General features: G+C 39.5%; 1 protein-coding gene across 5 annotated transcripts in view; it reads left to right on the top strand.

Annotated features, from left to right (window-relative positions):
- u2surp (U2 snRNP-associated SURP domain containing) overlaps positions 1-25,861 on the top strand; it is a 100,817-nt gene that overhangs the window by 15,648 nt on the left and 59,308 nt on the right. For all 5 annotated transcript variants that reach the window (XM_059993554.1, XM_059993547.1, XM_059993553.1 and 2 more), the window contains 5 exons: positions 6,833-6,951; positions 21,082-21,149; positions 21,620-21,735; positions 24,935-24,967; positions 25,061-25,143. In XM_059993554.1, coding sequence (XP_059849537.1) covers positions 6,833-6,951; positions 21,082-21,149; positions 21,620-21,735; positions 24,935-24,967; positions 25,061-25,143 — 419 coding nt within the window. The remainder of the gene's footprint in view (positions 1-6,832; positions 6,952-21,081; positions 21,150-21,619; positions 21,736-24,934; positions 24,968-25,060; positions 25,144-25,861) is intronic.

Below are 25,861 nucleotides of genomic sequence, written 5' to 3'. Positions count from 1 at the left end.
CTAACAAGTCATGTTTCCTTTTCATAAAGTTTGTAACTTCAGTATTTCAGTTCACATTTGAACTATTTGCCTGCAGTACATCCCATGTCAGTAGGATTTAATCCCAGCAAAAATGGTGCAAAATAAACTTCTGTTTGGCCGACGTATTGTGATATTCTCAACAATTTACAGTTTGTGTTTACCGGATATGCTCGCCCCTACATTTGTGAAATCTGTTATAGACTTCCTTTCTATAACTTGAGTATCCCGCCAGCCAGTTGAGCACAAACAGTTTAAAAAGGGCAAGGAATCTGCAGAAGTTTTTGATTCGGAACAAGAAGGCAGCAGAAGAGTACTGAAGGATTTCTAGCGGGAAGACATTTTGAGCTCTCGGGAAGAGAGAGGCCAGACTGCGCCGGTGCGTGACGTCCGCCAGTTGAGCACGAACAGTTTAAAAAGAAGGCAGCCCTATCCAGCGGGCAGCAGAGTGAAAGGGCTTTGGCTCCACGGGCTTCGGCGGTAACGGGACGAAGTGAGGCAGTTATTGATTGCAAAAGGAGGTAGTATGTATGTGAGGCCAGTTTTCTGTGGTCGGTGTCAGATGTGGGAGGTCCTGGAGACTCCCGGCATCCCGGACAGCCACATCTGCACCCAATGCATCGAGATGCAACTGCAAAGGGACCGTGTTAGGGAACTGGAGCTGCAGCTCGATGACTGTCGTCTGGTCAGGGAGAGTGAGGAGGTGATAGAGAGGAGTTACAGGGAGGTGGTCACTCCAGGGCCATGGAGGACGGAGAAATGGGTCACAGTCAGGAGAGGGAAGGGGAAGAGTCAGGTACTAGAGAGTACCCCTGTGGCTGTACCCATTGATAATAAGTACACCTGTTTGAGTACTGTTGGGGGGGACAGCCTACCTGGGAGAAGCGACAGTGGCCGTGCCTCTGGCACAGAGTCTGGCCCTGTGGCTCAGAAAGGTAGGGAAAGGAAGAGGAAGGCAGTAGTGATAGGGGCTTTATAGTCAGGGGTTCAGACAGGCGATTCTGTGGACGCAGTAAAGAAACTCGGATGGTAGTTTGCCTCCCAGGTGCCAGGGTCTGTGATATTTCTGATCGCTTCCAAGATGTCCTGCAGTGGGAGGGAGAACAGCCAGAGGTCGTGGTATGTATTGGTACCAATGACATAGGTAGGAAAAGGTAAGAGGTCCTGAAAGAAGTCTACAGGGAGTTAGGAAGGAAGTTGAAAAGCAGGACCTCAAAGGTAGTAATCTCGGGATTACTGCCTGTGCCATGCGACAGTAAGAATAGGAATAGAATGAGGTGGAGGATAAATGTGTGGCTGAGGGATTGGAGCAGGGGGCAGGGATTCAGATTTCTGGATCATTGGGACCTCTTTTTGGGGTAGGTGTGACCTGTATAAAAAGGACGGGTTGCACTTGAATCCCAGGGGGACCAATATCCTGGCGGGCAGGTTTGATAGAGCGGTTGGGGAGGGTTTAAACTAATTTGGCAGGGGGGTGGGAATCAGAATGTGAGTGCAGGGATTAAGGTAGAAGGACAAGGGCATGATGCTAAGGGTTCTGAGTTGATGAGGAAGGACAGGCAGGGTACAGAACATAATTGTAGCCAGTTAAAAGGGTTGAAATGTGTCTATTTCAATGCTGGGAGGATTAGGAACAAGGAGGATGAACTTAGAGCATGGATTAGTACATGGAACTACGATGGTGGCAGTTACTGAAACTTGGTTGGAGGAAGGGCAGGATTGGATGATGCAGGTCCCGGAGTTCAGGTGTTTTAAAAGGAATAGGATGGGAGGTAGAAAAATGGGGGGGGGGGGGGGGGAGTGGCATTGCTGGTTAGGGATAGTATCACGTCTATAGAAAGGATGCTGCAGAAGGAGTGTCCACGGAGTCAGTCTGGGTGGAAGTCAGAAATAGGAAGGGATCAATCACTGTGCTGGGAGTAGTCTATAAGCCCCCAAATAGCCCTCGGGATACTGAGGAGCAGATAAGCAAGCAGATTTTAGAATGGTGCAGGATATACAGGTAGTAGTTATGGGTGATTTCAACTTCCGTCATATTGACTGGCACCTCCTGAGTGCAAGGGGGATAGATGGGGCTGAATTTGTCAGGTGTGTTCAAGAAGAATTCCTGACACAGTATGTGGACCGGCCAACAAGAGGAGAGGCTATACTGGATCTAGTTCTGGGTAATGAACCTGGTCAGGCGACAGATCTCTTGGTGGGGGAGCATTTTGGTGAGAGTGACCACAACTCCCTTAGTTTCAGCATAGCTATGGAAAAGGATAAAATCAGATGAAATGGTAAAGTGCTTAACTGGGGAAGGGCTAACTTTGAAGGAATGAGGCAGGAACTAGCGAGAATAAATTGGAAACAGATGTTCAAAGGGGAAAACACAGAAGTAATGTTGGAGAAGTTTAGGGACCACTTGAGCTGGGTTCAGGATAGGTTTGTCCCACTGAGGCAAGGAAAAAATGGTAGGAAAAAGGAACCGTGGCTGACAAAACATGAGGCAACTCATCAAGAGGAAAAAGGAAGCATATGTTAGATTTAAGAAGCAGGAAGTAAGAGGGGCTCATGAGAAATATAGGGTAGCCAGGAAGGAGCTAAAAAAGGACTTAGGAGAGCTTGAAGGGGGCATGAGAAGGCCTTGGCATGTAGGATTAAGGAGAACCCCAAGGCATTCTATGTGTATGTGAAGAATAGGAGGATGACGAGAACGAAGGTGGGACCGCTAAAGGATAAAGAGGGCAACGTGCCTGGAGGCGGAGGAGGTTGGGGAGGTCCTAAATTAATACTTCAGTATTCACAAGTGAAAAGGATCTTGATCAGGATGAGGTCGAAGTAGAGCGGGCCTGTGTGCTGGACGATGTGGAGATTAAGGAAGAAGTAGTGCTGGATCTTCTTAAAAACGTTAAGATTGATAAATCCCCAGATCCAGATATGATACACTCCAGTTTGTGGGAATTGAGAGAAGAGATTGCAGGAACATTAGCTGTGATCTATGAATCTTCTTTGGCTGCAGGGGAAGTGCCGGAGGACTGGAGAATGGCAAATGTAGTTCCCTTATTTAAAAAAAGTAATAGAGAGAAACCTGGGAACTATAGGCCGGTGAGTCTTACGTCGGTGGTATGCAAACTACTGGAAAGGATTCTTAAGGTTGGTTCTTAAGTTAAGAACCTTGGGTTCTTAAGGTTAAGGTTCTCTTTGGAGAAGTACAGTCTACTCATGGATAGTCAACATGGCTTTGTGAAGGGAAGATCGTGCCTCACGAGCCTGATTGAGTTTTTTGAAGAGGTAGCAGAGGAAATTGCTGAGGGTAGGGCAGTGGATGTGGTCTACATGGACTTTAGCAAAGCATTTGTCAAGATCCTTCATGAGTGACTCATCCAGAAAGTCATGAGGCATGGGATCAGTGGAACCTTGGCTGTTTGGATAAAAAATTGGCTTAAAGGAAGAAAACAAAGGGAAGTTGTGGGGGTCGGTGACTAGTGGAGTGCCGCAGGGATCTGTCTTGGGACCCCTGCTATTTGTGATTTTTATAAATGACCTGGATGTAGAGGCGGAAGGATGAGTGAGTAAGTTTGCGGATGACATGAAGATTGGAGGAGCTGTAGGTGGTTGAAGGTTACAAGAGGATATAGACAGGCTGCAGAGTTGGGCAGAAAAATGGCAGATGGAGTTCAATCCGGACAAGTGTGAGGTGATGCATTTTGGAAGGACAAACCAGAAGACTGAGTACAGGATTAATGGTCAGTTACTTAAGAGTGTGGATGAACAAAGGGACTTTGGGGTTCAAATCCATACATCTCTCAAGGTCGCTGCACAGGTTGATAGGGTAGTTAAGAAGGCCTACAGGATGCTAGGCTTCATTAACAGGGGGATTGAGTTCAAGAGTAGAGAGGTCATGTTGCAACTCTACAAATCTCTGGTGAGACCGCACTTAGAGTATTGTGTTCAATTCTGGTCACCTCATTTTAGGAAGGATGTGGAAGCTATGGAGAGGGTGCAGAGGAGATTTACTAGGATGTTGCCTGGTTTGGAGAACAAGTCATATGAAGCAAGGTTAGCAGAGCTGGGGCTTTTCTCTTTGGAGTGTAGAAGAAAGAGGGGACTTGATAGAGGTCTACAAGATTATGAGAGGCATAGATAGGGTGGATAGTCAGTACCTGTTTCCCAGGGCACCAATAGCAAACACCAGAGGGCATATGTACAAAATTAAGGGAAGGAAGTTTAGGGGAGACATCAGGGGTAAGTTTTTTACACAGAGGGTTGTGAGTGCCTGGAACGACTTGCAAGGGATGGTGGTGGAGGCTGAAACATTAGGGGTATTTAAGAGCCTCTTGGTTAGGCACATGGATGAAAGAAAAATGGAGGGTTATGAGGTAGTGTGGGTTTAGTACTTTATTTTAAGTATTATATGGGTCGACACAACGGAGGGCTGAAGGGCCTGTACTGTGCTGTAGTGTTCTATGGTTATCCCAAGCTACTTTAGCATATTGAGCCCAATAAGTTACAGCAGTGTTCCAACCTGTTTTCTTGGGGAAATTTAGCATTTCTGGCACTTGCATTTCAATAGCAGAACTGTCATTAGTGGATATCTAAAATAAATAGGGTTATATTAAATACCTGTTTCAAACATGTAAAGTAGCTAAAAATATTGCAGATTCTACATGAATTCCTTTGATTTTGTTGAAGGTGCAATGTTGTCACTCATGGCAGTGGATGAAATTCCAGAAGCTAGGGGCGTAGTTAATGGGTAGTTTGAGTTGTCGTATTGATTTTTTAAAATTACACTTACTTAGTGTAGTAATACAAGCAGCAGTTTTTGAAACTTTTTATTTGAATATGTTGGAGACAAATTAAGATTTGCTTGGATAACAATCAGAGGGATTATTGCATCCTATCAAAAAGTCTGAAAGATAGTAACGCAGATAATGATCATGCTATGATTTCCTCTTTGGACATTTTTAAGTCATGGAATGTTATTACTGAAGTTCCATTTGAAGTTCAGTTGGCCAGCAATTGCTTACCCATCCAAGGGTTCAGGTGTATCCATAAGCTGTGCACAGTTATTTGATATTGGCTGCCAGAGCTTACACATGTTGTATGCTATAATCATCTGTTCAGGTAAAACTAAGGCATCCATTAGTCATACGCAATAGCATATTGCCCAATAAAGTTTACTTGAGATGAACAGAGGAATGGGCCCTTCAGCCCACAGTGTCTGTGCTGAACATGATGCTAGATTAATCTAATTCTCTTCCACATGTACGTGAACTATATCCCTCCATTCCCTGCATATTTGTGTGTCTATATAAAGGCCTCTTAAATGCCACTACCATAATCTGCTTCCACCACTCCCCCTAGCAGCGTATTCCCAGCACCTGCAGCAGGAAATAAAAGCACAGTTCATCTCCTTTGAATCTTGTCCTCTTAAATGTATCATCATGGCATTTCTACCTTGAGAGAAAGATTCTAACTGTATAACCTATCAACGACTCCCATAACTGTAAACTACTTTCAACCTCTGCTCCAGAGTAAACATCCCAGGTTTGACCAACCTCTCCTTGTAGTTTATGCCCTCTAATCAGGGCAATATCCTGGTAAATCTGCACACTTTCCAAAACAAGAAGCTTTTGACTAGGATTAAACACAAAATTGTTGGAAGTTTTGAGGCAAAATGCATTATGATCCTCTGTGCGTGGGTAGGGTGTGGTTGGGAATTGTGCGTGAACTTCACACCAGAATGAAGTGCATTTGGAAGATGATAAAGGAATTGAGCGAAAAGATTTAAACTATGCGTACATAATTATTATAAGAGTGCATTTAAACTAAACAAGCCAACAATGAATTTTTTTGTACAGTAAACTTTAATAACAAGGGGTACAGTGGATGTTTCTAATCTGCATTCAACGAAAATTGTTTCATTTAGGAGAGCAAGAGGTTGTAAAATGAGAAAGAAATCTTTAACAATGTGATGGCATTATTTTAGAAGTTCGAATAAGACTTGTAAGATGCTTAAATAACATGGCCCATTTGGTTCAACTTTAGTGCTGTGGGTACTTAAAGTGGCTTTTCCATCCAACAATTTGCATCTACTCTAATTGAAAATAATTAATTTTTCAACCACCAATCCAGTGCATTTTTCCGACTTCTTCTCTTACATCTTGGATTAGACGCTATCATAAATAGCACATTTGATTTTGGTAGATAAATCTGAGAGAATCAGTTGGTAGGATATTTGCACAAGTAGGAAATTTTGTGTGATGTGTGTTTGAACTGAACATATTGAATGGGTTTTGGGGAGGAAGGCACTGATTATTTGGTAGATTGTACTTAAAAGAGAATTTCGTACATACTTTCATAGATTTTTGTTGAATTTCTGCATGTAGATTAATGAGAATAAAAATTTGGGTCTGGTACTATTTATCCTATAAATGGACCAAAAACTAATTTTTCAGTATTTTGGAGTTATCTGATTATCATTTTTGAATAGCATTTTGTATGGATTGCTAATTTAAAGTTGAAATAACTTGTCCATCAGTTCCTGAATTGATAAGTCGGTCTAGATAGATAATGTGCAGTTAATCATCAAGTTATCAACGTGGTATGAAAGAGCGCAGAGTTGGAGGCAGCGACTAAAGTAGGCAGTTCTTCTTACAACCTTTAATGGAAATGGTTATGAGCAGAGCATCTGTCATCAGGCTGCTCAGGATTGTGTGGAAGCTTGCCGACATTAACACGAGTTGGTCGTAAACGCACTTGTTACCACAGCTTGAACCCACTGTTCATGAGAAAAATACTTAATAACACAAAATTTATTCTTGCGTATTAGAACGATTCGAGGAACAGAAAGGAAAGCTGTACAAGCCTTCTACACGGGTTCCTGAAATAAAGAACATAATGCCAGATAAATCTTCTCCACCGTCTTTCGTATCTGATCCCAAGAAGCCTGTAAGTGTCATATTTTAATTAGTCTAATGCATAAATACACATTTGCACCACACAAAGTCAAGTGTCCTGCATTTAGTGAGTATAGTGGAAAACTACCAACTGGTTTGCCTGATAGTTACAAAAGAGATATACTGCTAAATCCTATTTTGAAATTCTTTGTTTAAAGTCTTAGTTTATGGCATTCAAGTACTCATTTTAGTACTTTTTAGTGCATATGAGAAATTCTGCCTCCATTGCCTTTTAGGCTTTTGAATAATTTCACCCAGTACATCTGCAGACTGCCTTCAATTTGTGTCCACTTGAAATCAACCAATTTCTTAAAGGAAATGGGCTCTTCCAATCAATTCAATCTTTCCGTTCCCCCTCAGCCTGCTGCCTTCCATTCCAAAAAAGAAAATATCATCCCATCCAACCTGGTCTAGAATTTCTCGTTTTGAAAATATCCTAATCTTTCTAAATGGAAAGAAGTTTTCTCTCCTGACTAGCACGTCTGTAGCTGCTCTTGTTTAGCTGCTTTCATGAGCAAATGTGAGGTAAAACGATTAGTAGAGCATCATTTATTAATGGCAAAAATGTATAGCTAAATAACAGTAACTGATACAGCAATGTCTTGAGATCAGAACACAATACTTCAGTTTTTAAAGGTGTGCTTGCTATGTACACTACACTGTCTCCTTCAAAAAGAGAGATCTGCCCAAGCCAACTATTTACCTGGATAGGGGGACAACTTTGTCGTGCATCTATGCTTTATCTGCAAAACATGAAATTTCCCAGTGGCCAACCTTTTGAATTCTTATCCCCATTCTGGTTCCAACATCTTGGTCCATGGCCTTCTCTTCTGCCACGATGAGACCACTGTCAGGTTGGAGAAGCAACACTTCATATTCCATCTGATGGCATGAACATCTAGTCCTCCAACTTCCTGGAGTTTTTTTTCACCTCCCACTTCTCTCTGCTTCAATTCCCCACTCTTGCCTCTTATCACCTGCTTATCATCTTCCCCTTGTGCCTTTCCTTCTTCCATGGTCCACTGTTCTCTCCTATCAGATTCCTCCTTCTCCAGCCCTTTGCAGTTTCCACCTATCACCTCAACTGCACTCCCCCTCCCCCACCCACCTGGCTTCACCTATCACCTTTTAGCTTGTCCTCTCTCCCTTCCCCTCACATTCTTATTCTGGCAGCTTACCCATTCCTTTCCAGTCCTGAATGGTCTCGGCCTGAAATGTTGACTGTCCTGCTGAGTTCATCCAACATTTTGTGAGTGTTGCTCCAGATTTCCAGCACCTGCAGAATCTCTTGTTTTTATATTCCACAGGAAAAGAATCTCATCAGGCTTGTTTGTGGTGTACTCAGATTTACTTTGAACTTTCTAAATAGGAATTAACCTAAAGCCAAACCTTTCTTTCAAACATCAATCCCTTTGTCTCATGAATTAATTTAATCCAATTTTTCTGCATTGCCACCAATGGAAATATATTAAATATGGAAATCAAACTGAATGCAATGTTCCATGTATGATCTCACCAGTATTCTGCAAGAATCAGAATCAGATTTAATATTGCCGGCATATGTTGTGAAATTTATTAACCTTGTAGCATCAGTACAATATACAATAAATACAGTGGCAAGCAAAAGTTTGGGCACCCCGGTCAAAATTTCTGTTATTGTGAATAGTTAAGTGAGTAGAAAGTAAACTGATCTCCAAAAGTCATAAAGTTAAAGATGAAACATTCTTTTCAACATGTTAAGCAAGTGTATTATTTTTGTTTTGTATAGTTTTAGAGTGCAAAAGTTTGGGCACCCCAAGAAATTTGAGCTCTCAAATAACTTTTACCAAGGTCTCAGACCTTAATTAGCTTGTTAGGGCTATGGCTTGTTATCCTGACTCCTTAAACCTTGTCCCAACAACCAGCAGCCATGGGCTTCTCTAAGCAGCTGCCTGGCACTCTAAAAATTAAAATAGATGATGCCCACAGAGCAGGAGAAGGCTATAAGAAGATAGCAAAGCGTTTTCACATAGCTGTTTCCTCAGTTTGTAATGTAATTAAGAAATGGCAGTTAACAAGAATGGTGGAGGTCAAGTTGAGGTCCGGAAGACCAATAAAACTTTCTGGGAGAACTGCTCGTAGGATTGCTAGAAAGGCAAATCAAAACTCCAGTTTGACTGCAAAAGACCTTAAGGAAGATTTAGCAGATTCTGGAGTGGTGATGCACTGTTTTACTGTGCAGCGACACCTGCACAAAATGACCTTCATGGAAGAGTCATCAGAAGAAAACCTTTCCTGCATTCTCACCACAAAATTCGGCTTCAGAAGTTTGCAAAGGAACATCTAAACAAGCCTGATGCATTTTGGAAACAAGTCCTGTGGACTGATGAAGTTAAAATAGAACTTTTTGGCTACAATGAGCAAAGGTATGTTTGGAGGAAAAAGGGTGCAGAATTTCATGAAAAGAACACCTCTTCAACTGTGAAGAGTTCACAAGGGTGGATCGATCATGCTTTGGGCTTGCGTTGCAGCCAGTGGCACGCGGAACATTTCAGTGGTAGAGGGAAGAATGAATTCAATTAAATACCAGCAAATTCTGGAAGCAAACAATACACCGTCTATAAAAAGCTGAAGATGAAAAGAGGATGGCTCCTACAACAATGATCCTAAACACACCTGAAAATCCACAATGACTAGCTCAAGAGGCACAAGCTGAAGGTTTTGCCATGGCCCTCACAGTCCACTGACCTAAACTGCATTGAAAATCTGTAGAAAGACCTCAAAAGAGCAGTGCATGCAAGACGGCTCAAGAATCTCACAGAACTAGAAGACTTTTGCCAGGAAGAACAAGCGAAAATCCCCCAGACAAGAATTGAAAGACTTGGCTACAGAAAGACCTGGCTACAGAAGGCTGTGATACTTGCCAAAGAGGGTGTTATTATGTACTGACCATGCAGGGTGCCCAAACATTTGCTTTGGGCCCTTTTCCTTTTTTGTTATTTTGAAACTGTAAAAGATGGAAATAAAAAAGTAATCTTGTTTAAAACATTAAAGAAATACATCATCTTTAACTTTATGCCTTTTGGAAATCAGGTCATCTTTTACTCACTTAGCTATTCACAGAAACAGAAATTTTGATCAGGGGTGCGCAAATTTTTGCATGCCACTGTATTTAGAGAGAAATAAACACAATTACGGTAAGTATATACAGTTGCAAGAAAGAGATAGTGAACCTTTTGCAATTTGGTTTTCTGCATTACTCATAAAATGTAGTTTGATCTTCATCTAAGTCACAATAATAGACAAAGACAATCTGCCTAAACTAATGACACACAATTGTATTTTTCATGTCTTTATTGAACACATTTATTATTAATTCGCTGTCCAGGCTGGAAAAAGTATGTGAACGCTTGTATTTAATAACTGGTAGAACCTGTTTTAGAAGCAATAACCTCCACTGAATGTTTCCTGTAGCTGATGATCAGACTTGCACATTGGCAAGGAGAAATTTTAGACCATTCCTCCACACAAAACTGCTTCAGTTCTTCAATACTCCTGTGATACGTCACATGAACAGCCCTTTTCAGGTCGTGCCACTACATCTCAGTTGGGTTAAGGTCTGCACTGACTTGGCCATTCCAAAACATGAATTTTCTTCTTTTTAAGTCATTCTGATTTACTCTTGTGGTTTGGATCATTGTGTTGCATCATCCAACTTCAGGTGGCAGGATGCTAATCTGACATTCTTCTGTAAAATGTCTTGATACTGTTTTGAATTTATTATTCCCTCAACGATTGCAAACTCTCCACCCATGATGCTTCTTCCACCATGCTCCACAGTTGGGATGAGGTCTTGGTGTGAAGTGTTTGTGGAACACACGGGTGGTCTTGTGCAAACTTGTAGCAGTGTTTTTTTGGAGAACAGTGGTTTCCTTCGTGGTGTCCTTCCACAAACATTCTTGGTATGTTCAGCATTTTTCTAGTACTAGTTTTAGTTTTTGTATAGGTCTTTTGCTGTTACCCTTAGGTTCTTTTTCACTTCCTTTAGCATTGCACGTTGTGCCCTAGGTGTGATCTTTGCAGATGCCCATTCTAGGGAGAGTAACAAAAGTGTTGAACATCCTCCATTTGTAGACAATTTCTCTTCCTGTGGACTGATGAACACTTAGTAATGCTTTTGTAGCCTTTTTCAGCTTCATTCATCTGTACAGTTCTGAGGTCATCTGAAAGTTGTTTTGATTGAGGCATGGTAAACAGATAAGCTCTGACAGGCAGGCACCCAACTTTGTATGTCTTTTTTTAATAGGGCAGAACACCTCTACAACCCATACCTCCAATCTCAACTCATTAATTGAAACACCTGACTCCAAATGGCTTTTGTAGAAGGCATTACCCCAGAGATTCATACAATTTTTTGAACCTAGACAGTGATTGTTTAAATGGTGTACTCAATATTGACAAGAAGTACAATTGTTTCAGTTTAGGCAGATTGTGTTTGTCTATTGTTGTGACTTAGATGAAGATCAGCCCACATTTTTGAGTAAATAATGCAGAAAACCAGGTAACTGCAAAGGGTTCACAAACTTTTTCTTGCAACTGTATATGTATATTAAATAGTTAAGTTAAATATTAGTGCAAAAACAGAAATAAAATGATGAGGTAGTGTTCACGGGCTCAAAGTCCATTTTGAAATCAGATAGCAGAAGGGAAGAAGCTGCTGAATCGCTGAGTGTGTGCCTGTAAGCTTTGGAGCCTCCTTCCTAATGGTAACAATGAGATGAGGGCAGGTCCTAGTTGGTGGAGGTCTTTATGATGGACTCCTCCTTTCAGAGGCATCACTCTTTGAAGCTGTCGTGGATACTAAGGAGGCTAGAACTCATGATGGAGCTGACAAATTTTTACAATTCTCTGCAGCCCACTTCGATCCTGTGCAGTTGCCCTGCTCCCCACCCGATACCAGATGGTGATGCAGCCAGTTAGAAGACTCTCCACAGTGCATCTGTAGAAATTTTTGAGTGTTTTAGTTGCTGTCTTACCTTCGTCATAGCTGCTTTGATATGTTGGGACCAGATTAGGCCCTCAGAGATATTGAGATCCAGGAACCTGAAATTGCTCACTCTCTCCACTTCTGATCCCCCTGAGAATTGGTTTCTGTTCCTTCATCCTATCCTTTCTGAAGTCCACAATCAGTTCTTTGGTTTTATTGACATTGAGTATAAGGTTGTTGCCTTGACATCATTCAATTAGTTGGTATATCTTGCTCTTATATATCCTCTCGTCTCCATCTGAGATTCTGCTAACAATGGTTGTATCATCAGCGAATTTATAGATGGCATTTGAGCTATGCCTAGCCAGACACATGGGTGTAGAGAGAGTAGAGCATTGGTCTAAGCCAACATCCATGAGGAGTGCTAGTGTTGACTGTCAGTACGATGGAGATGTTATTACCAATCCACACAGATTGCGGACTTCTGGTTAGGAAGTCATGGATTCAGTTGCAGAGGGAGGTACAGAGGTCAGGTTCTGAGGGGTTTCAATCAGGACTGTAGGAGTGATGTTGTTAAGCACTGAACTATAGTTAGTAAGCTGGCTGATGGCATAGTGACATCCACACTGGAATTTGAAGCGAGTAATTCTAGGTTCGGATCCAACCAGCTCTTTGCATGCTTTCCATCTGTGCTGGGTTGAGCGTCAAGCTAGCAACTTGGTCTCATTTTTTAAAAAAAAGACAAATTTGTTCAAGAAACAGCACAGTTGCGTTACAAGATGTGGAGAGGAACAACATTATCCTGATAAACAGTTTATCCTGATGTCAGGGAAACAGTATCCTGACCTATGTTAAACCTACCTAATTTTGTACTCCATAATTTTGTATTGAAAGATAACATTTCCTTTACCATCTTATTAATTGCATTACCTGTGTGGTAACCTTTTGCTTTTCTTATACAAGAACTCCTTCATATATTTCGGTTTTTATAATCTTAGGTTGTTTAACTAGTTTTCTTTAGGCAGCTTCTAGAGTAGGTTACATGGTTGGCACAACATTGTGGGCCAAAGGGCCTGTAAGGTGCTGTAGATTTTCTATGTTCTTCCCAAAGTGTCTAACCTCATGTTTTTCTACATTATACTTCATTTGTTGACTACTTCACTATTCATGTATAGTTTGCTATTTCTTTGAGCCCTCTTCACAACTTGTTGATCTACACATCTCTGTACCATCAGCAAATTTGGCTATAAGACCTTACAATACCTTCATTGAATTTGTTGCTATAATTTATAAATTATTGGGACTTCAGCACTGATTCCCAGGGCAATCCACTAATTGATAAACTGGAAATGACCCATTTATCCCATCTTTTTTGCTGTTAGTTACCAAATTCCTATTAATGTCAATATTTGTCCACTAACTCCCAGCACTCTTAGCTCACAGTAATAATGTATTATTCTGTGATACCTACATATGTTGAATACACTTTATAAACTTGGTTTGTAGAACCCTCAAACTCATGTAAATTTGTCCAAATTTGGATGGGAGAACAATGGTGACTTGATGAATATTGGCTTTTGCCTTCCACTTACTAGCTCATTCTGCAGTAAAGAATTACGTGAGAATTGGAAATACGTTTTTATTTTGTTTCCTTAATAGGTGAAAGACATTCAAGAACATGTGTCCATTTTCAGATCAGTAATTTATCCAGAGTCACTTGCACTTAGTTAGTGTGTAGAAATAATTAGGAGTAATAAGTACTCCATCTTGATCATCAGTTGTATGAATTGTTGATCAAGATCGAAGGTAGGGTGTTCACTGTGGTTGTCTTGAGGCTCAACTTGGTGTTCAGTCTTGGATGTGAGGGCTGACTCCTTCAGAGATATTGTTGTGCCTAGAAGTTGTAGAAGAGTAACTTGGCCAATGAAAGAAAAAGCAGATCTTAAAGTAGAATGTGTTTGTCACTGGCTTGGATAATTTTGTGTAATATACTGAACATATCAGTGAGTATTTAGATCTGATTCCTTTTCAATTTCTGTTAGTGGGTTATATTTGGAAACTTTGAGGAACCCTGCTTGCTTCTCATCAACTTAGACTGCAAGCTATTGTTTTTTTTTTGTTTTTTAAGATCACAGATGAAGCTACTGTGGTATATTAGCCTAGACAAATTCATTGTCTTTTGGACCCTGAGAAGAATACATTAATAAGTTTAAAAACAAGTATGAAGATCTTCTGGTGCACAATCAGTTGAAGTATTTCCTAATTCCATGTTTGACATGTACAGTTCGCTCTACGCTGATGCAGTCTGACATCAGTTTCAACCTCGCTCTGGTATTTAAATGTGGAAGCTAGCCTGGATTCTTAAGGCCATTCCGCTATTGCCTGTTGTCGGCTAAAAGATTCTATTTGTTATTCAAAACACAATCCGTTAGTCAATAATTTACACAATCAATATCATGAGCTGTTCCCCAGGGTTGATCTGTAGCTTCCATCTGCTTGCCTCAGCTACACATTTTCTTTTCTTTTCTGGCAAATTTGGTCCTATTAAGACTTTCTAAATTAAAATTGTTAACAGTATTAGTATTTATCTCACAAGAAAGAAAGAACATTCTTTCACCAATTTTGAAACTGACAAAAGGTCAGAAAATGTTAACTTTCTTTATCCTAGGATATTGCTTAACCAGTGGAGTATCCCCCAGCATTTTTTAAATGTCTTTTTTTTATTTTATTTTTATTTGGATGAGGTATTCACACCTATTACATAAACTTTCTTGCATATAAAGCCTTTTTGATTTTTTATATATATATATAAATCTATATATATTTATACATTCACAGGTACACACTGAGATGATATTAAAAGAAAAAGTAATTAGGCACTTAAATAGATATTTATGTGCCATTGTAATTCTACACTTTTAAACTAAAGAGTTTGTAAAATGTGTGCAGGATAGTTTTTTACAGCAATACATAGAGGTACCAACTAGGGAAGGGGCAGTGTTGGTTCTCCTGTTAGGGCAGGGGTGTCAAACTCATTTTAGGTCACGGGCAGGATTGAGAAAAATGTGACTTCATGCGGGCCGGATCAGTTGTGCACGCGCGCATGCTCCCACAGCTTTCGTTGCCTTCAATTTTTCAACCTGCTCTCATGTGTCTCAGTCTCTGCTATATCTAAAATTGTTTCACTTTACGAATTTCGTTTTTTATGAAGCAGATTGCCTAGCAAGCATTCTTTTTATGATTGGTATTAACTTACAGACATAGATTACAAGAAAGTAGGCAACGAGAAAGAAACGATGCTATTTCGGCTAAGATTGTTTTGGGAGCCATACCTTTTCCATTAATAAACCGTTTGAAATCAAGCATTAGCAAACACAAATGTAGACCTAACGCAGGGGTGACAAACTCAAATACACAGTGGGCCAAAATTTAAAAATCGGTACAAGTCGAGGGCCGGACTGGTTCAGCGTTTATTGCAAAACTTGTTGAAATGAATTTATTACACTTATTAACCTGGAACTAACAAAGCTTAGGTTATTGCCTACAAAAACACCATTGAACATTAAATAAATAAAAAATCAGTTGCATTTATTTCTTATGGCTTTATCTGCAGCTTTTCCGGAGTAATTTCTAATGAAAACATTTTTCCACAGGCCAACACTCTGTGATTCACACTAGTCTAAGCCAGATACTTGGCATCTCATCTTGGATGCAGGTTCATCAATGTTTGGAGTCAGGCTCTGAGCTGAGGAAATCCTCAGAATTGAGTGAAGGTGTTCATCAGAAAGACGACTCCTGTGTGATGTTTTGTTTATCTTCAAAGAGAACAATTGTTCACACAGATATATGCTGCCAAACATAGAGAGCATTTGAGCAGCTTGAGTACGCAGCTGGGGCATTGTGTCGGGAATGAAACGTAGAAACTGTGCAGTGCCCACCGAGTCATACTTTGCCTTGAGTGTGTCACTACATTGGAGTTCAATCAGCTCCATTTGTATGTTGGTTGGTGCGCTTTCCACGTCAGCTGCAAATGGATTACTGAGCAGTTCAAATCTGCTTTTTTGGGCTTCAAAGTCGGCAAATCGCCGTGTGAAGTCGGCACCAAGTATGCTAAGTTTTTCAGCAAACTTTGCAAGTGGGAACACTGCGGTAGAAACCTGCTCTTTCATAGTTTGGCAACACGGAAAATGGCTCAAGTTTTCTTGCTGCATCTGTGTCTCCCGCAGGCGCAGCTTGGTTTTAAAAGCCCTCACTGCAGCGTACATGTCTGTGATCACACGACCCCACCCCTGAAGCTGCAGGTTGAGCGCATTGAGATGGCTCGTGATGTCACACAGAACCGCCATTTCACAAAGCAACTTTTTATCCCGGAGCTCTGTTGTGTCTTTCCCTTTGCTTTCCATGAACTGACAGATCTCCTCACGCAACTCGAAACATCTTTTCAGCACTTTTCCTTGGCTTAACCATCGCACCTCTGTGTGATAGGGAAAATCATTATATTCTGAACCCAACTCCTCCAGAAACGACTTGAACTCGCGGTGATTTAAACCTTTGGCTCTTATGAAGTTAACTGCTCGTGTTATGGTGCTCATTATATGTTCCATTTTCAAGGCTTTGCCACGCAACGATTCCTGGTGTATGATGCAGTGATAAGCTGTCAGCTCACCTGCGCCGTTTTCCTCCCGGATCCTGCCCACCAATCCACTCTTTTGACTGTTTCTTGTCCAGATGCTTGTATTTGTCGTGGTGTTTCGTTTCATAGTGTTGTCTTACGTTATATTCTTTAATTACAGCCACACCATCTCCGCACACAAGACAAACAGGTTTGCCCTTTATATCTGCGAACCTATACTCTGCCTCTCACCTGCCTTGAAAACCCGTTTTCAAAGTCCACCTTTCGTTCAGCCATTTTTGGGGTGAGGGATAGCTGAAAGTTGACCACGTGACTAGCGCCATAAGGATGCTGATGAGAGAGTAAGGCAAGCGCGAGCAATGCACTGGCAGTGCATTGTGGGATTTGTAGTATTAGTGGTGCATGCAATATACCGGCGGGCCAGCTCTAATAGAAAAAAAACATTCATTAATGATATTCTGGAAATAAACCAGGGAAACCGAATAAATACTAAAAACCCTGAAAACCTGGTACCTGAATAAACTCAGCATTAGCCATATCATACGCCATAGGCTCTTCGATTACTGGGGCCAGCTTTAATAGTAATTAGATATTATCTCGTGGGCCGAAGATAATTCCACCGCGGGCCTTGAGTTTGACATATATGTGTTAGGGAATATGATAAATCAGGTGACAGAGGTATGTGTTGGGGAGCACTTCGGGTCCAGTGATCACAATGCCATTAGTTTCAATATAATTATGGAGAAGGATAGGACTGGACCCAGGGTTGAGATTTTTGATTGGAGAAAGGGTAACTTTGAGGAAGTGCAAAAGGATTTAGAAGGAGTGGATTGGGACAATTTGTTTTATGGGAAGGATGCAATAGAGAAATGGAGTTTTTTGAGGGTACAGTATCATTATGCTCCTGTTAGGTTGAAAGGAAAGGTTAAAAGTTTGAGAGAGCCATGGTTTTCAAGGGATATTGGAAAATTGGTTTGGAAAAAGAGAGATCTACAATAAATATAGGCAGCATGGAGTAAATTAGGTGCTTGAGGAATATAAAGAATGTAAAAAGAATCTTAAAGAAATTAGAAAAGCTAAAAGAAGATATGAGGTTGCTTTGGCAAGTAAGGTGAAAATAAATTCAATGGGTTTCTACAGTTATATCAATAGCAAATGGACAGTGAAGGATAAAATTCGTCCCTTAGGGAATCAGAGTGGACAGCTATATGTGGAGCCAAAAGAGATGGGGGAGATTTTGAACAATTTCTTTTCATCGGTATTCACTAAGAAGAAGGATATTGAATTGTGTAAGGTAAGGGAAACAAGTTGGGTAGTTATGGAAGCTATGATGATTAAAGAAGAGGAAGTACTAGAGCTTTTAAAGAATAAAAAAGTTTTAAAAGTGAATACATCTCTGGGTCCTGACAGGATATTCCTTAGGACCTTGAGGGAAGTTAGTATAGAAATAGCAGGGGCTCTGACAGAAATATTTCAAATGTCATTAGAAATGGGGACAGTGCCAGAGGATTGGCGTATTGCTCATGTGGTTCCATTGTTTAAAAAGGGTTCTAAGAGTAAACCTAGAAATTATTGGCCCGTAAGTTTGACGTCAGTGATGGGTAAATTAATGGAAAGTATTCTTTGAGATGGTGTATATATAATTATCTGGATAGACAGGGTCTGATTAGGAGCAGTCAACATGGATTTGTGTGTGGAAGGTCATGTTTGACAAATCTTACTGAATTTTTTGAAGAGGTGACTAGGAAAGTTGACGGGGGTAAAGCAGTGGATGTTGTCTATATGGACTTCAGTAAGGCCTTTGACAAGGTTCCACACAGAAGGTTAGTTAGGAAGGTTCAATCGTTAGGTATTAATATTGAAGTAGTAAAATGGATTCAATAGTGGCTGGATGGGAGATGCCAGAGAGTAGTGGTGGATTACTGTTTGTCAGGTTGGAGGCCGGTGACTACTGGTGTGCCTCAGGGATCTGTACTGGGTCCAATGTTGTTTGTCATATACATTAATGATCTGGATGATGGGGTGGTAAATTGGATTAGTAAGTATGGAGATGATACTAAGGTAAATGGCAATGTGGATAATGAAGTAGGTTTTCAAAGCATGCAGAGAGATTTAGGCCAGTTAAAAAGAGTGGGCTGAAAGATGGCAGATGGAGTTTAATGTTAATAAGTGTGAAGAGCTACACTTTGGTAGGAATAATCAAAATAAGACATACATGGTAAATGGTAGAGCATTGAGGAATGCAGTAGAACAGTGATCTAGGAACAATTCCCTGCAGGTGGAATCTCATGTGGATAGGATGGTGAAGAAAGCTTTTGGTATGCTGGCCTTTATAAATCAGAGCATTGAGTATAGGAGTTGGGATGTAATGTTAAAATTGTACAAGGCATTGGTGAAGCCGAATTTGGAGTATTGTGTACAGTTTTGGTCACCGAATTATAGGAAAGATGTCAACAAATTAGAGAAAGTACAGTGAAGATTTACTAGAGTGTTACCTGGGTTTCAGCACCTAAGTTACAGAGAAAGGTTGAACAAGTTAGGTCTTTGTTTGGAGTGTAGAAGGTTGAGGGGGGACTTGATAGAGGTATTTAAAATTATGAGGGGGGTAGATAGAGTTGACGTGGATTGGCTTTTTCCATTGAGAATAGGGGAGATTCAAACAAGAGGACATGAGTTGAGAGTTAAGGGGCAAAAGTTTAGGGGTAACACGAGGGGGAACTTCTTTACTCAGAGAGTGGTAGCTGTGTGGAACGAGCTTCCAGTAGAAATGGTAGAGCCAGGTTTGATTTTGTCATTTAAAAAAAATTGGATAGGTATATGGACAGGAAAGGAATGGAGGATTATGGGCTGAGTGCAGGTCAGTGGGACTAGGTGAGAGTAAGCGTTCGGCATGGACTAGAAGGGCCGAGATGGCCTGTTTCCGTGCTGTAATTGTTATATGGTTATAAACAATAATAATTGTTGTTAAAAATTAGTAATAATAGTGATTGAATAATGAATTCTATTTATCTTTTCTCGACCATTTCTTTCATATCCAAAATAATGTGTGTAACCCTATGTAAATTCCATCGTAGGTGTTTGTATCTTAACACATTCATGTTTGCTGCTACCCATAAACATACTTATCCAATTCCCCAAATCTTTTCATTGTGTTAATTCCACGCTTTTCAGAAATAAAGCTGTGAACATTCAAACCAATGGAGCTTACGTTAACACTATTACCGTGTTGATAAGAAAAGCAGTATGAACCATTAGGAGAATCATCTAAAGTCTGCTCACATTGTGGTTATAAATTCGATCTATTTATTCCAAATTTGATTTTAAAAAATATCTTGAATTCTCAGGTAGTAAGTCATCTTTTCCATTTTAAATATTTCCAAAATAATTTCATGCCTGTCTTCTAAAGTAGGTGATACTGAATTTAGCCACTTTCTGGTGATTGATTTCTTACTTGCCGTTAAAAGGACCTGCAGCAACTTTATATCTTTCTTCTGTTCCGAAAACAATACATGCCCCAAATAGAGAGTCACAAAGCCCAGATGTATCTGTACCTTAAATACCTTAACTAATGTTCTGTGAATACCTTTCCAATATAAACTTAACTTAGGGCAATCCCAAAAAATATGGAAATGATTTGCCTCCTTGGAGCCACATCTTCTCCAATATGCCATGTTTGTGTCTTTATATTTTTCCTGGAATGGGGTCTTGAAGTATCTTATATTTTTCCAGCAATGTTCTCTCCAAACCAAAGGGTTAGTTGATGACCACTGAAAGCTGCACATTTTCCCCCAAACCTCCTCTGAAAGTACCAGCCCTGCTTCTTTCTCCCACTTCTCTTTAATATACAATGTGTTTTCATTTTTGGCATGAGAGAGGGCATTATATAATCGAGAAATTGATTTACTTGGTATCGAACTGTAAGCTGAATTCAAAATCTTGAAGATTTCTAATTCTGCTGTTGATAAGTCTGTACATCTACAACTCTGGTTAAAGTAGTGTTGTACTCGAAGGTACCTTTAAAAAAAAAGGAAGAAGTCATTGTGTTCTAGGCCGTGTTTGTCCTGTAGGGATTGAAAACACTTTGTAATGTATTTTTATGTGTGAATGACAGGTTGTAAGGCCTTTCTTTATCCATAACCCAAATCTTTTATTTCCTTTGCTGGGAAAGAATTCAGTATCATAAGCACGCCATCTAAAAAGTTTTAACATATTATAAATTCCACATAAATTTGTCACCTCTGCCATACTTTTAATGTGAGATTTATCCAGCTGTTTTTAATCTTTTCCAATTGGGCCATCAATCTTTTTTTTTAAATTTCAAGTTTCCAGCAGGTGCAATATTTTATTCTTGACTTATTTAAGCACCATTTTTTTACCCATTCTCAGTAGGTTGTGTTTAATTGTTGAATTAAATATGGTGGGGATAAATTTGGTGTTGTTTCTTTCATTGTTAACTTTGCAATTTAAATTTCTTAATACTGATGAATACATTGTTTTAAGTCAACTAACTGGATTATTTTCAGCCCCTAAAGAAGGGTGAAAAGGAAAAGAAGAAAAGTAATTTGGAGCTATTCAAAGAGGAATTAAAACAGTAAGTAAATGCTCATCAATTTAAAAAGTATATATATTTGGTCCTTGTTACCCACGGATTTGCTGCGTTACAGTGAAGTTGGCCCCATATAGATACACACTGAAGAATGATTGTATATAGTGAATGTTTCCAGATAAAGTTTGTCAAGAGTCTCACTAATTTGTGACAATCATCCTTATTGTGTCACTCTTAGAAGTTTCAAAGGAAGTAGTTTTTAAGTAGAATTTTTTTTAACCATGGAAACATTTTAATGGTTAATTTGTGTTTCTACAACACTCTTTATTTGAGGAGTATATGGGTACTGAGGAAAATATTTTAATAGCTGTTGCTTTTAAGTGCCTATATGAACTCTGTGCCTCTATCTCGCAAACAATCAGGACTTGGTATACAATAATTTCACTAACTTAACAGCATTTTTCAGTAGATGAAAACATTTACATCATATAAAAAGACTTTGATATTGGTTTCAGAATCCAGGAAGAACGTGATGAACGGCAGAAAACAAAAGGGAGTAAGGATACTTCTTTCAGGCCTAGTCGTTTTGAACCTCTGCCATCAGAAGATTCTTCGCAAAGTCGCCGCTCTTGTGAGTAAAATCTATTGTTTGTTACACCAAAATTCAAACCCCTTTGAATTTAATTTGATTCTCATAAGAATTTAGTTGTTGGAAGCCAGATATTTCAAAGCAAATTTATTATCTAAGTACATGCACAACACTTCGATTTATTTTCTTGAGGGCATTCACATTAACTAAAAGAAATAATGAATGGCCGTCCCCAACCGGACAGACAAACAACCAATGTGCAAAAGACAACAAACTGCAAATACAAAAGGAACTAATAAATAAGCAATAAATATCAAGAACATAAGATTTTCTTGAAGTGAGTCCATAGAATGCAGAAACAGTGAAGTTAAGTGAAATTATTCACTGTCGTTCGAGGCTAATGGTTGATGGGTAAACTGTTTCTGAACCTGGTGGAGTGGGCCCTGAGGCTTCTGTATCACCTTCCTGATGACAGCAGCGAAAAGAGAGCATGACCTGGATGGTGAGGTTATTTAATGATGGATGCTGCATTCCTGCAGCAGCGCTGCATGTAGATGTGCTCAGTGGTTGGGAGGGCTTTACCCGTGATGGCCTTTCCCATTCAAGAACATTTGTGTTTCCATACCAGGTAAATGGGTCTTGTTCTTGGGTGTAGCAGATCAATAATATTGCCTCTTTTTAAATTTGTACATTGCGTAGCATGTGGATTTTTATCATAGTTAATCTCGACCAAGCATATTTATTTTGAAAGCAGGATTCTTTGGAAATATTAAGCCGTAAATGTTAAGATTTTAGCATGATGATAAATGAAATGTAGTGTTTGGGTTTTGGATGTGGATTTGCGTTTAAAATTCTATCATTTCAAAGTAGTAATTGTTTAGATAGGCATTTTATGTTCAAAAGAGTGACTAAATATGTATGTGACAAATGTTAAATTTTAGAAAAATTGTAGCTTTTCAGTTCATAGCCTAATTTATAAAGTAGCAGACTTGGGACTTCGGTTAGATTTTGTTTTATTAAAACTCCAACATACTTTTTTATGTTTAAAGATGTGCACAGTAAATTAAGTTTAAGGAAAGTGTGGAAAACAGAAACAGTATGTTTATACAGAGCAAGGCCAACACAGCTGGGTGACTTTAAGTGTGATGTGGGAACCAGGACCCCACTAAGTCGACAGAACATAGGATGTGTCTCCTGGTGATGAGCCACCAGGATTTCTGAATGCTTGAATAACAGATGTCAGAGTTGTACCATATTTATAGTTGGAACACTTGGACTCTGTGTGACATAGAAATAGTATTGCCACATAAGACGCCATCATGCAATTGAACACTAGGGGGTGCATGAATGCAGTCTGAAATGCTCTTGCACCTCAGGGTCAAATTTTCCAAGTTCCAGTGTTGAAAAATTTGTCCTGTCCCTTCCTGAACTGTTGCATAGCTTGGCCCAGGTTATGAGATTTTGGCTGAAAGGATAATGAGCAATGCAGTCTGATGCTCATAACACATATTTGTATTATAGCTGAATATCATGTGTCATTCCCAATTGAAATATTGGTTTTAAATGCAGTAAAAGTCAGCAGCTGGCAAGGGTTAGTCAAGAAGACCAAATATTCGTAACAGATTTTGCAGCAAGTATTTAAGCAGTCCCAGTGTTCAAATCCGACAATCAGTTGACTTTTTTTTAATGTTTTCTGCTCATGTTTATCTTGCCTGCTCTCCTACCTCCGTACCATTAAACAGCTGACATATTCTCTAATGGGATAGTTTTTGGATTGGGGTAAGGCCATTGGAATTAAAACATCACCTACCTGTTTGTCCACCTGAGCATTCAGTTGTTCTCAGTATCCTGCTTACTTGTTGGTTATCTTCTTTTGAAACATGAAAAATGTATGGGCCATTGTTACAGTATTTAAATGATATCTGATTTGTAACTAATTTGTAACCTTTCAGCTGTTTGTGCAGATTTTATCTTGCACTCAAACTCTGATGTAAAATTCAAAATTGGCTAACAATATTTTTTGATTTTTAGGAGACTTAGAAATTTCTACCACCCACAATGTTACAATATTTCCTGACTTCCCTTATGAAAGGCTCTTGTGTAACTTTTTGACAAGAACCTCAAAGTCTTCAAATACTGGCATTCTGAGGAAATATTTCTTAACCAGTTTGTGTAACCTGTAGATTTTTAATATCTTTAGCACTTAAGTCAAATTATTGACTAACTACTAACCTCTTAGGAGTGTAACACCAGGTAGTGTAAGCTCTACTTGTAATTTAACCCGTGACGACAGGGTTTCATTCTAGTAGACCAAGACTAAAATCAAAAAGTAAACAAAAAGGCCTGGGAATGCTCACTAGGGTCAATTGCTGTGAGGATACTGCTGTTAGGGTACTAACTTCATCATTTTAGTAAATCTTTGCTCTCCATCTGAGGTCAGTCAATATACGTTGCCTAAGAAATGGTGCTCAAACTGTTCACCACATTTCAGTTATGTTCTAACCAAGCATTTAGTGTTAGGTTTATGAAACAAATTCCTTTTTATTAATTTAAAGAAACTAAAGTTGGATTTAATGTTGTTTTCCTGCATTGTCTGCGGTGTTATTTAGTAGGTTTAAGTGCAAACTAGTAAGTTGGCATATTAGCCGCCTTAATTTTATCATTTACTATTTCATTCTTAAGTGTCCCAATCTATTCCTGAGCTTCCTTTTTGTAACTTTGTTTTTAAAAAATAAAGTTTTAAGAAAGATAAAGATTCGCTTTGTTTGTATTATATATATATTGAAACATACAGTGAAATGCATCTTTGCTTCAATGACTAACACAGTGCGAATACATGTTTGGGGGGTGGGGCCACAAGTGTTGCCATACTTCCAATGCCAACATTGCATGCCCACAACTTGCTAACCTTACTGATGCTATCCAGAGAATATCCTGCCTGTATTTTTTCTTGTACTTGCGTAGATGATAGTGTTGCAAGTGCTAATCGTCTTGTGAATTTGGCAGTGGATTGATATTTGATGTGGTAAACACAAGCTGGGCATTTTTTTTTACAGTTGTCAGGAGTTTTAACTACCTCATGTTGTTTGATTTGTCTAAGAAGAGTTTAATCTGTTGGCATGTAGTTCATTCTGAATTGACAGTCACCAGTGCCAAATTGTCATCAAAACTTTTGCCAATTTTTATAGAGTAAAACACTTCTATTTTAAAGTATGACTCTCAAATATTTTTTTCTTTTCAGCTGAATCTTCAAGGCGAAACAGACAAACGAATGGTAGTACCTCTAATTCATATTTTCAAAACATTAAACCCCCCCCCCCCGCCTGTTTTTGAAACATTTACTAAGAAATATTTTATGTCTTTTTAGCACTTGAAGAATTTACTCCTGGCTCTCATGATTCTGGAGATCCAACTACAACTAATTTATATATTGGTAACATTAATCCGAAGGTACAGATTTTTAAATTCTGATCTATTGGAATTGTTGGTATTTATTCAGATTTCTAATGCAAATTCTGAATGTATTGGTCGAGGCAAAAATTATAAACTGATGGATCTATATTGAAAGAATCTGTCGGTTGTCTTGCTGTCTGCGATTGAGTGAAGTGTAATAAACATTGGTCCAGTTAGACCTGCAATTGGCTGATCAGTTCAAACTGGTACTGGTTAAGTTTTCTTTCTTTTTTGCTATCTCCCTTCCATGATCAACAATCTACTTTCATGCCATTCAGTATGTTTTTTGGCCATTTCCCTCAAGGTATCTCGTTTTGATAGCATTTAAAGAACATGAAGCAGAAGTGGAATTGAGCAGGTGTGGATAGATTTGGGATTAGATTTATTTATTTATCTTATCACATGTACATCGAAATAGAATGAAATGCACCAACACAACCTAAGGATGTGCCGGGGCAGCTTCAAGTGTCACCACACATTTTGTTGTCAAAATTGCAAGTGCACTATGTTCGTAGCACATACAAGCAACAACAGTAAAACAAGCCCCTTACCTCCCATGCACACATAGAGGCGGCCCTCTAACCCCAGGACAGGCAGTCTCCAGGTCACCAACCTGATCTTGAGTGCATGTGGAGTCCCCAGAAACTAAGAATGAGGGTAACTTGGGACATAATTCATTGTTAATCAACAAGGTATTTGGCAAAGTAACTGGGGC

This window comes from Hypanus sabinus, chromosome 2 (assembly GCF_030144855.1).
Source record: "Hypanus sabinus isolate sHypSab1 chromosome 2, sHypSab1.hap1, whole genome shotgun sequence".
NCBI lineage: Eukaryota > Metazoa > Chordata > Chondrichthyes > Myliobatiformes > Dasyatidae > Hypanus > Hypanus sabinus.
This window is presented reverse-complemented; position numbering and strand designations above follow the sequence as displayed.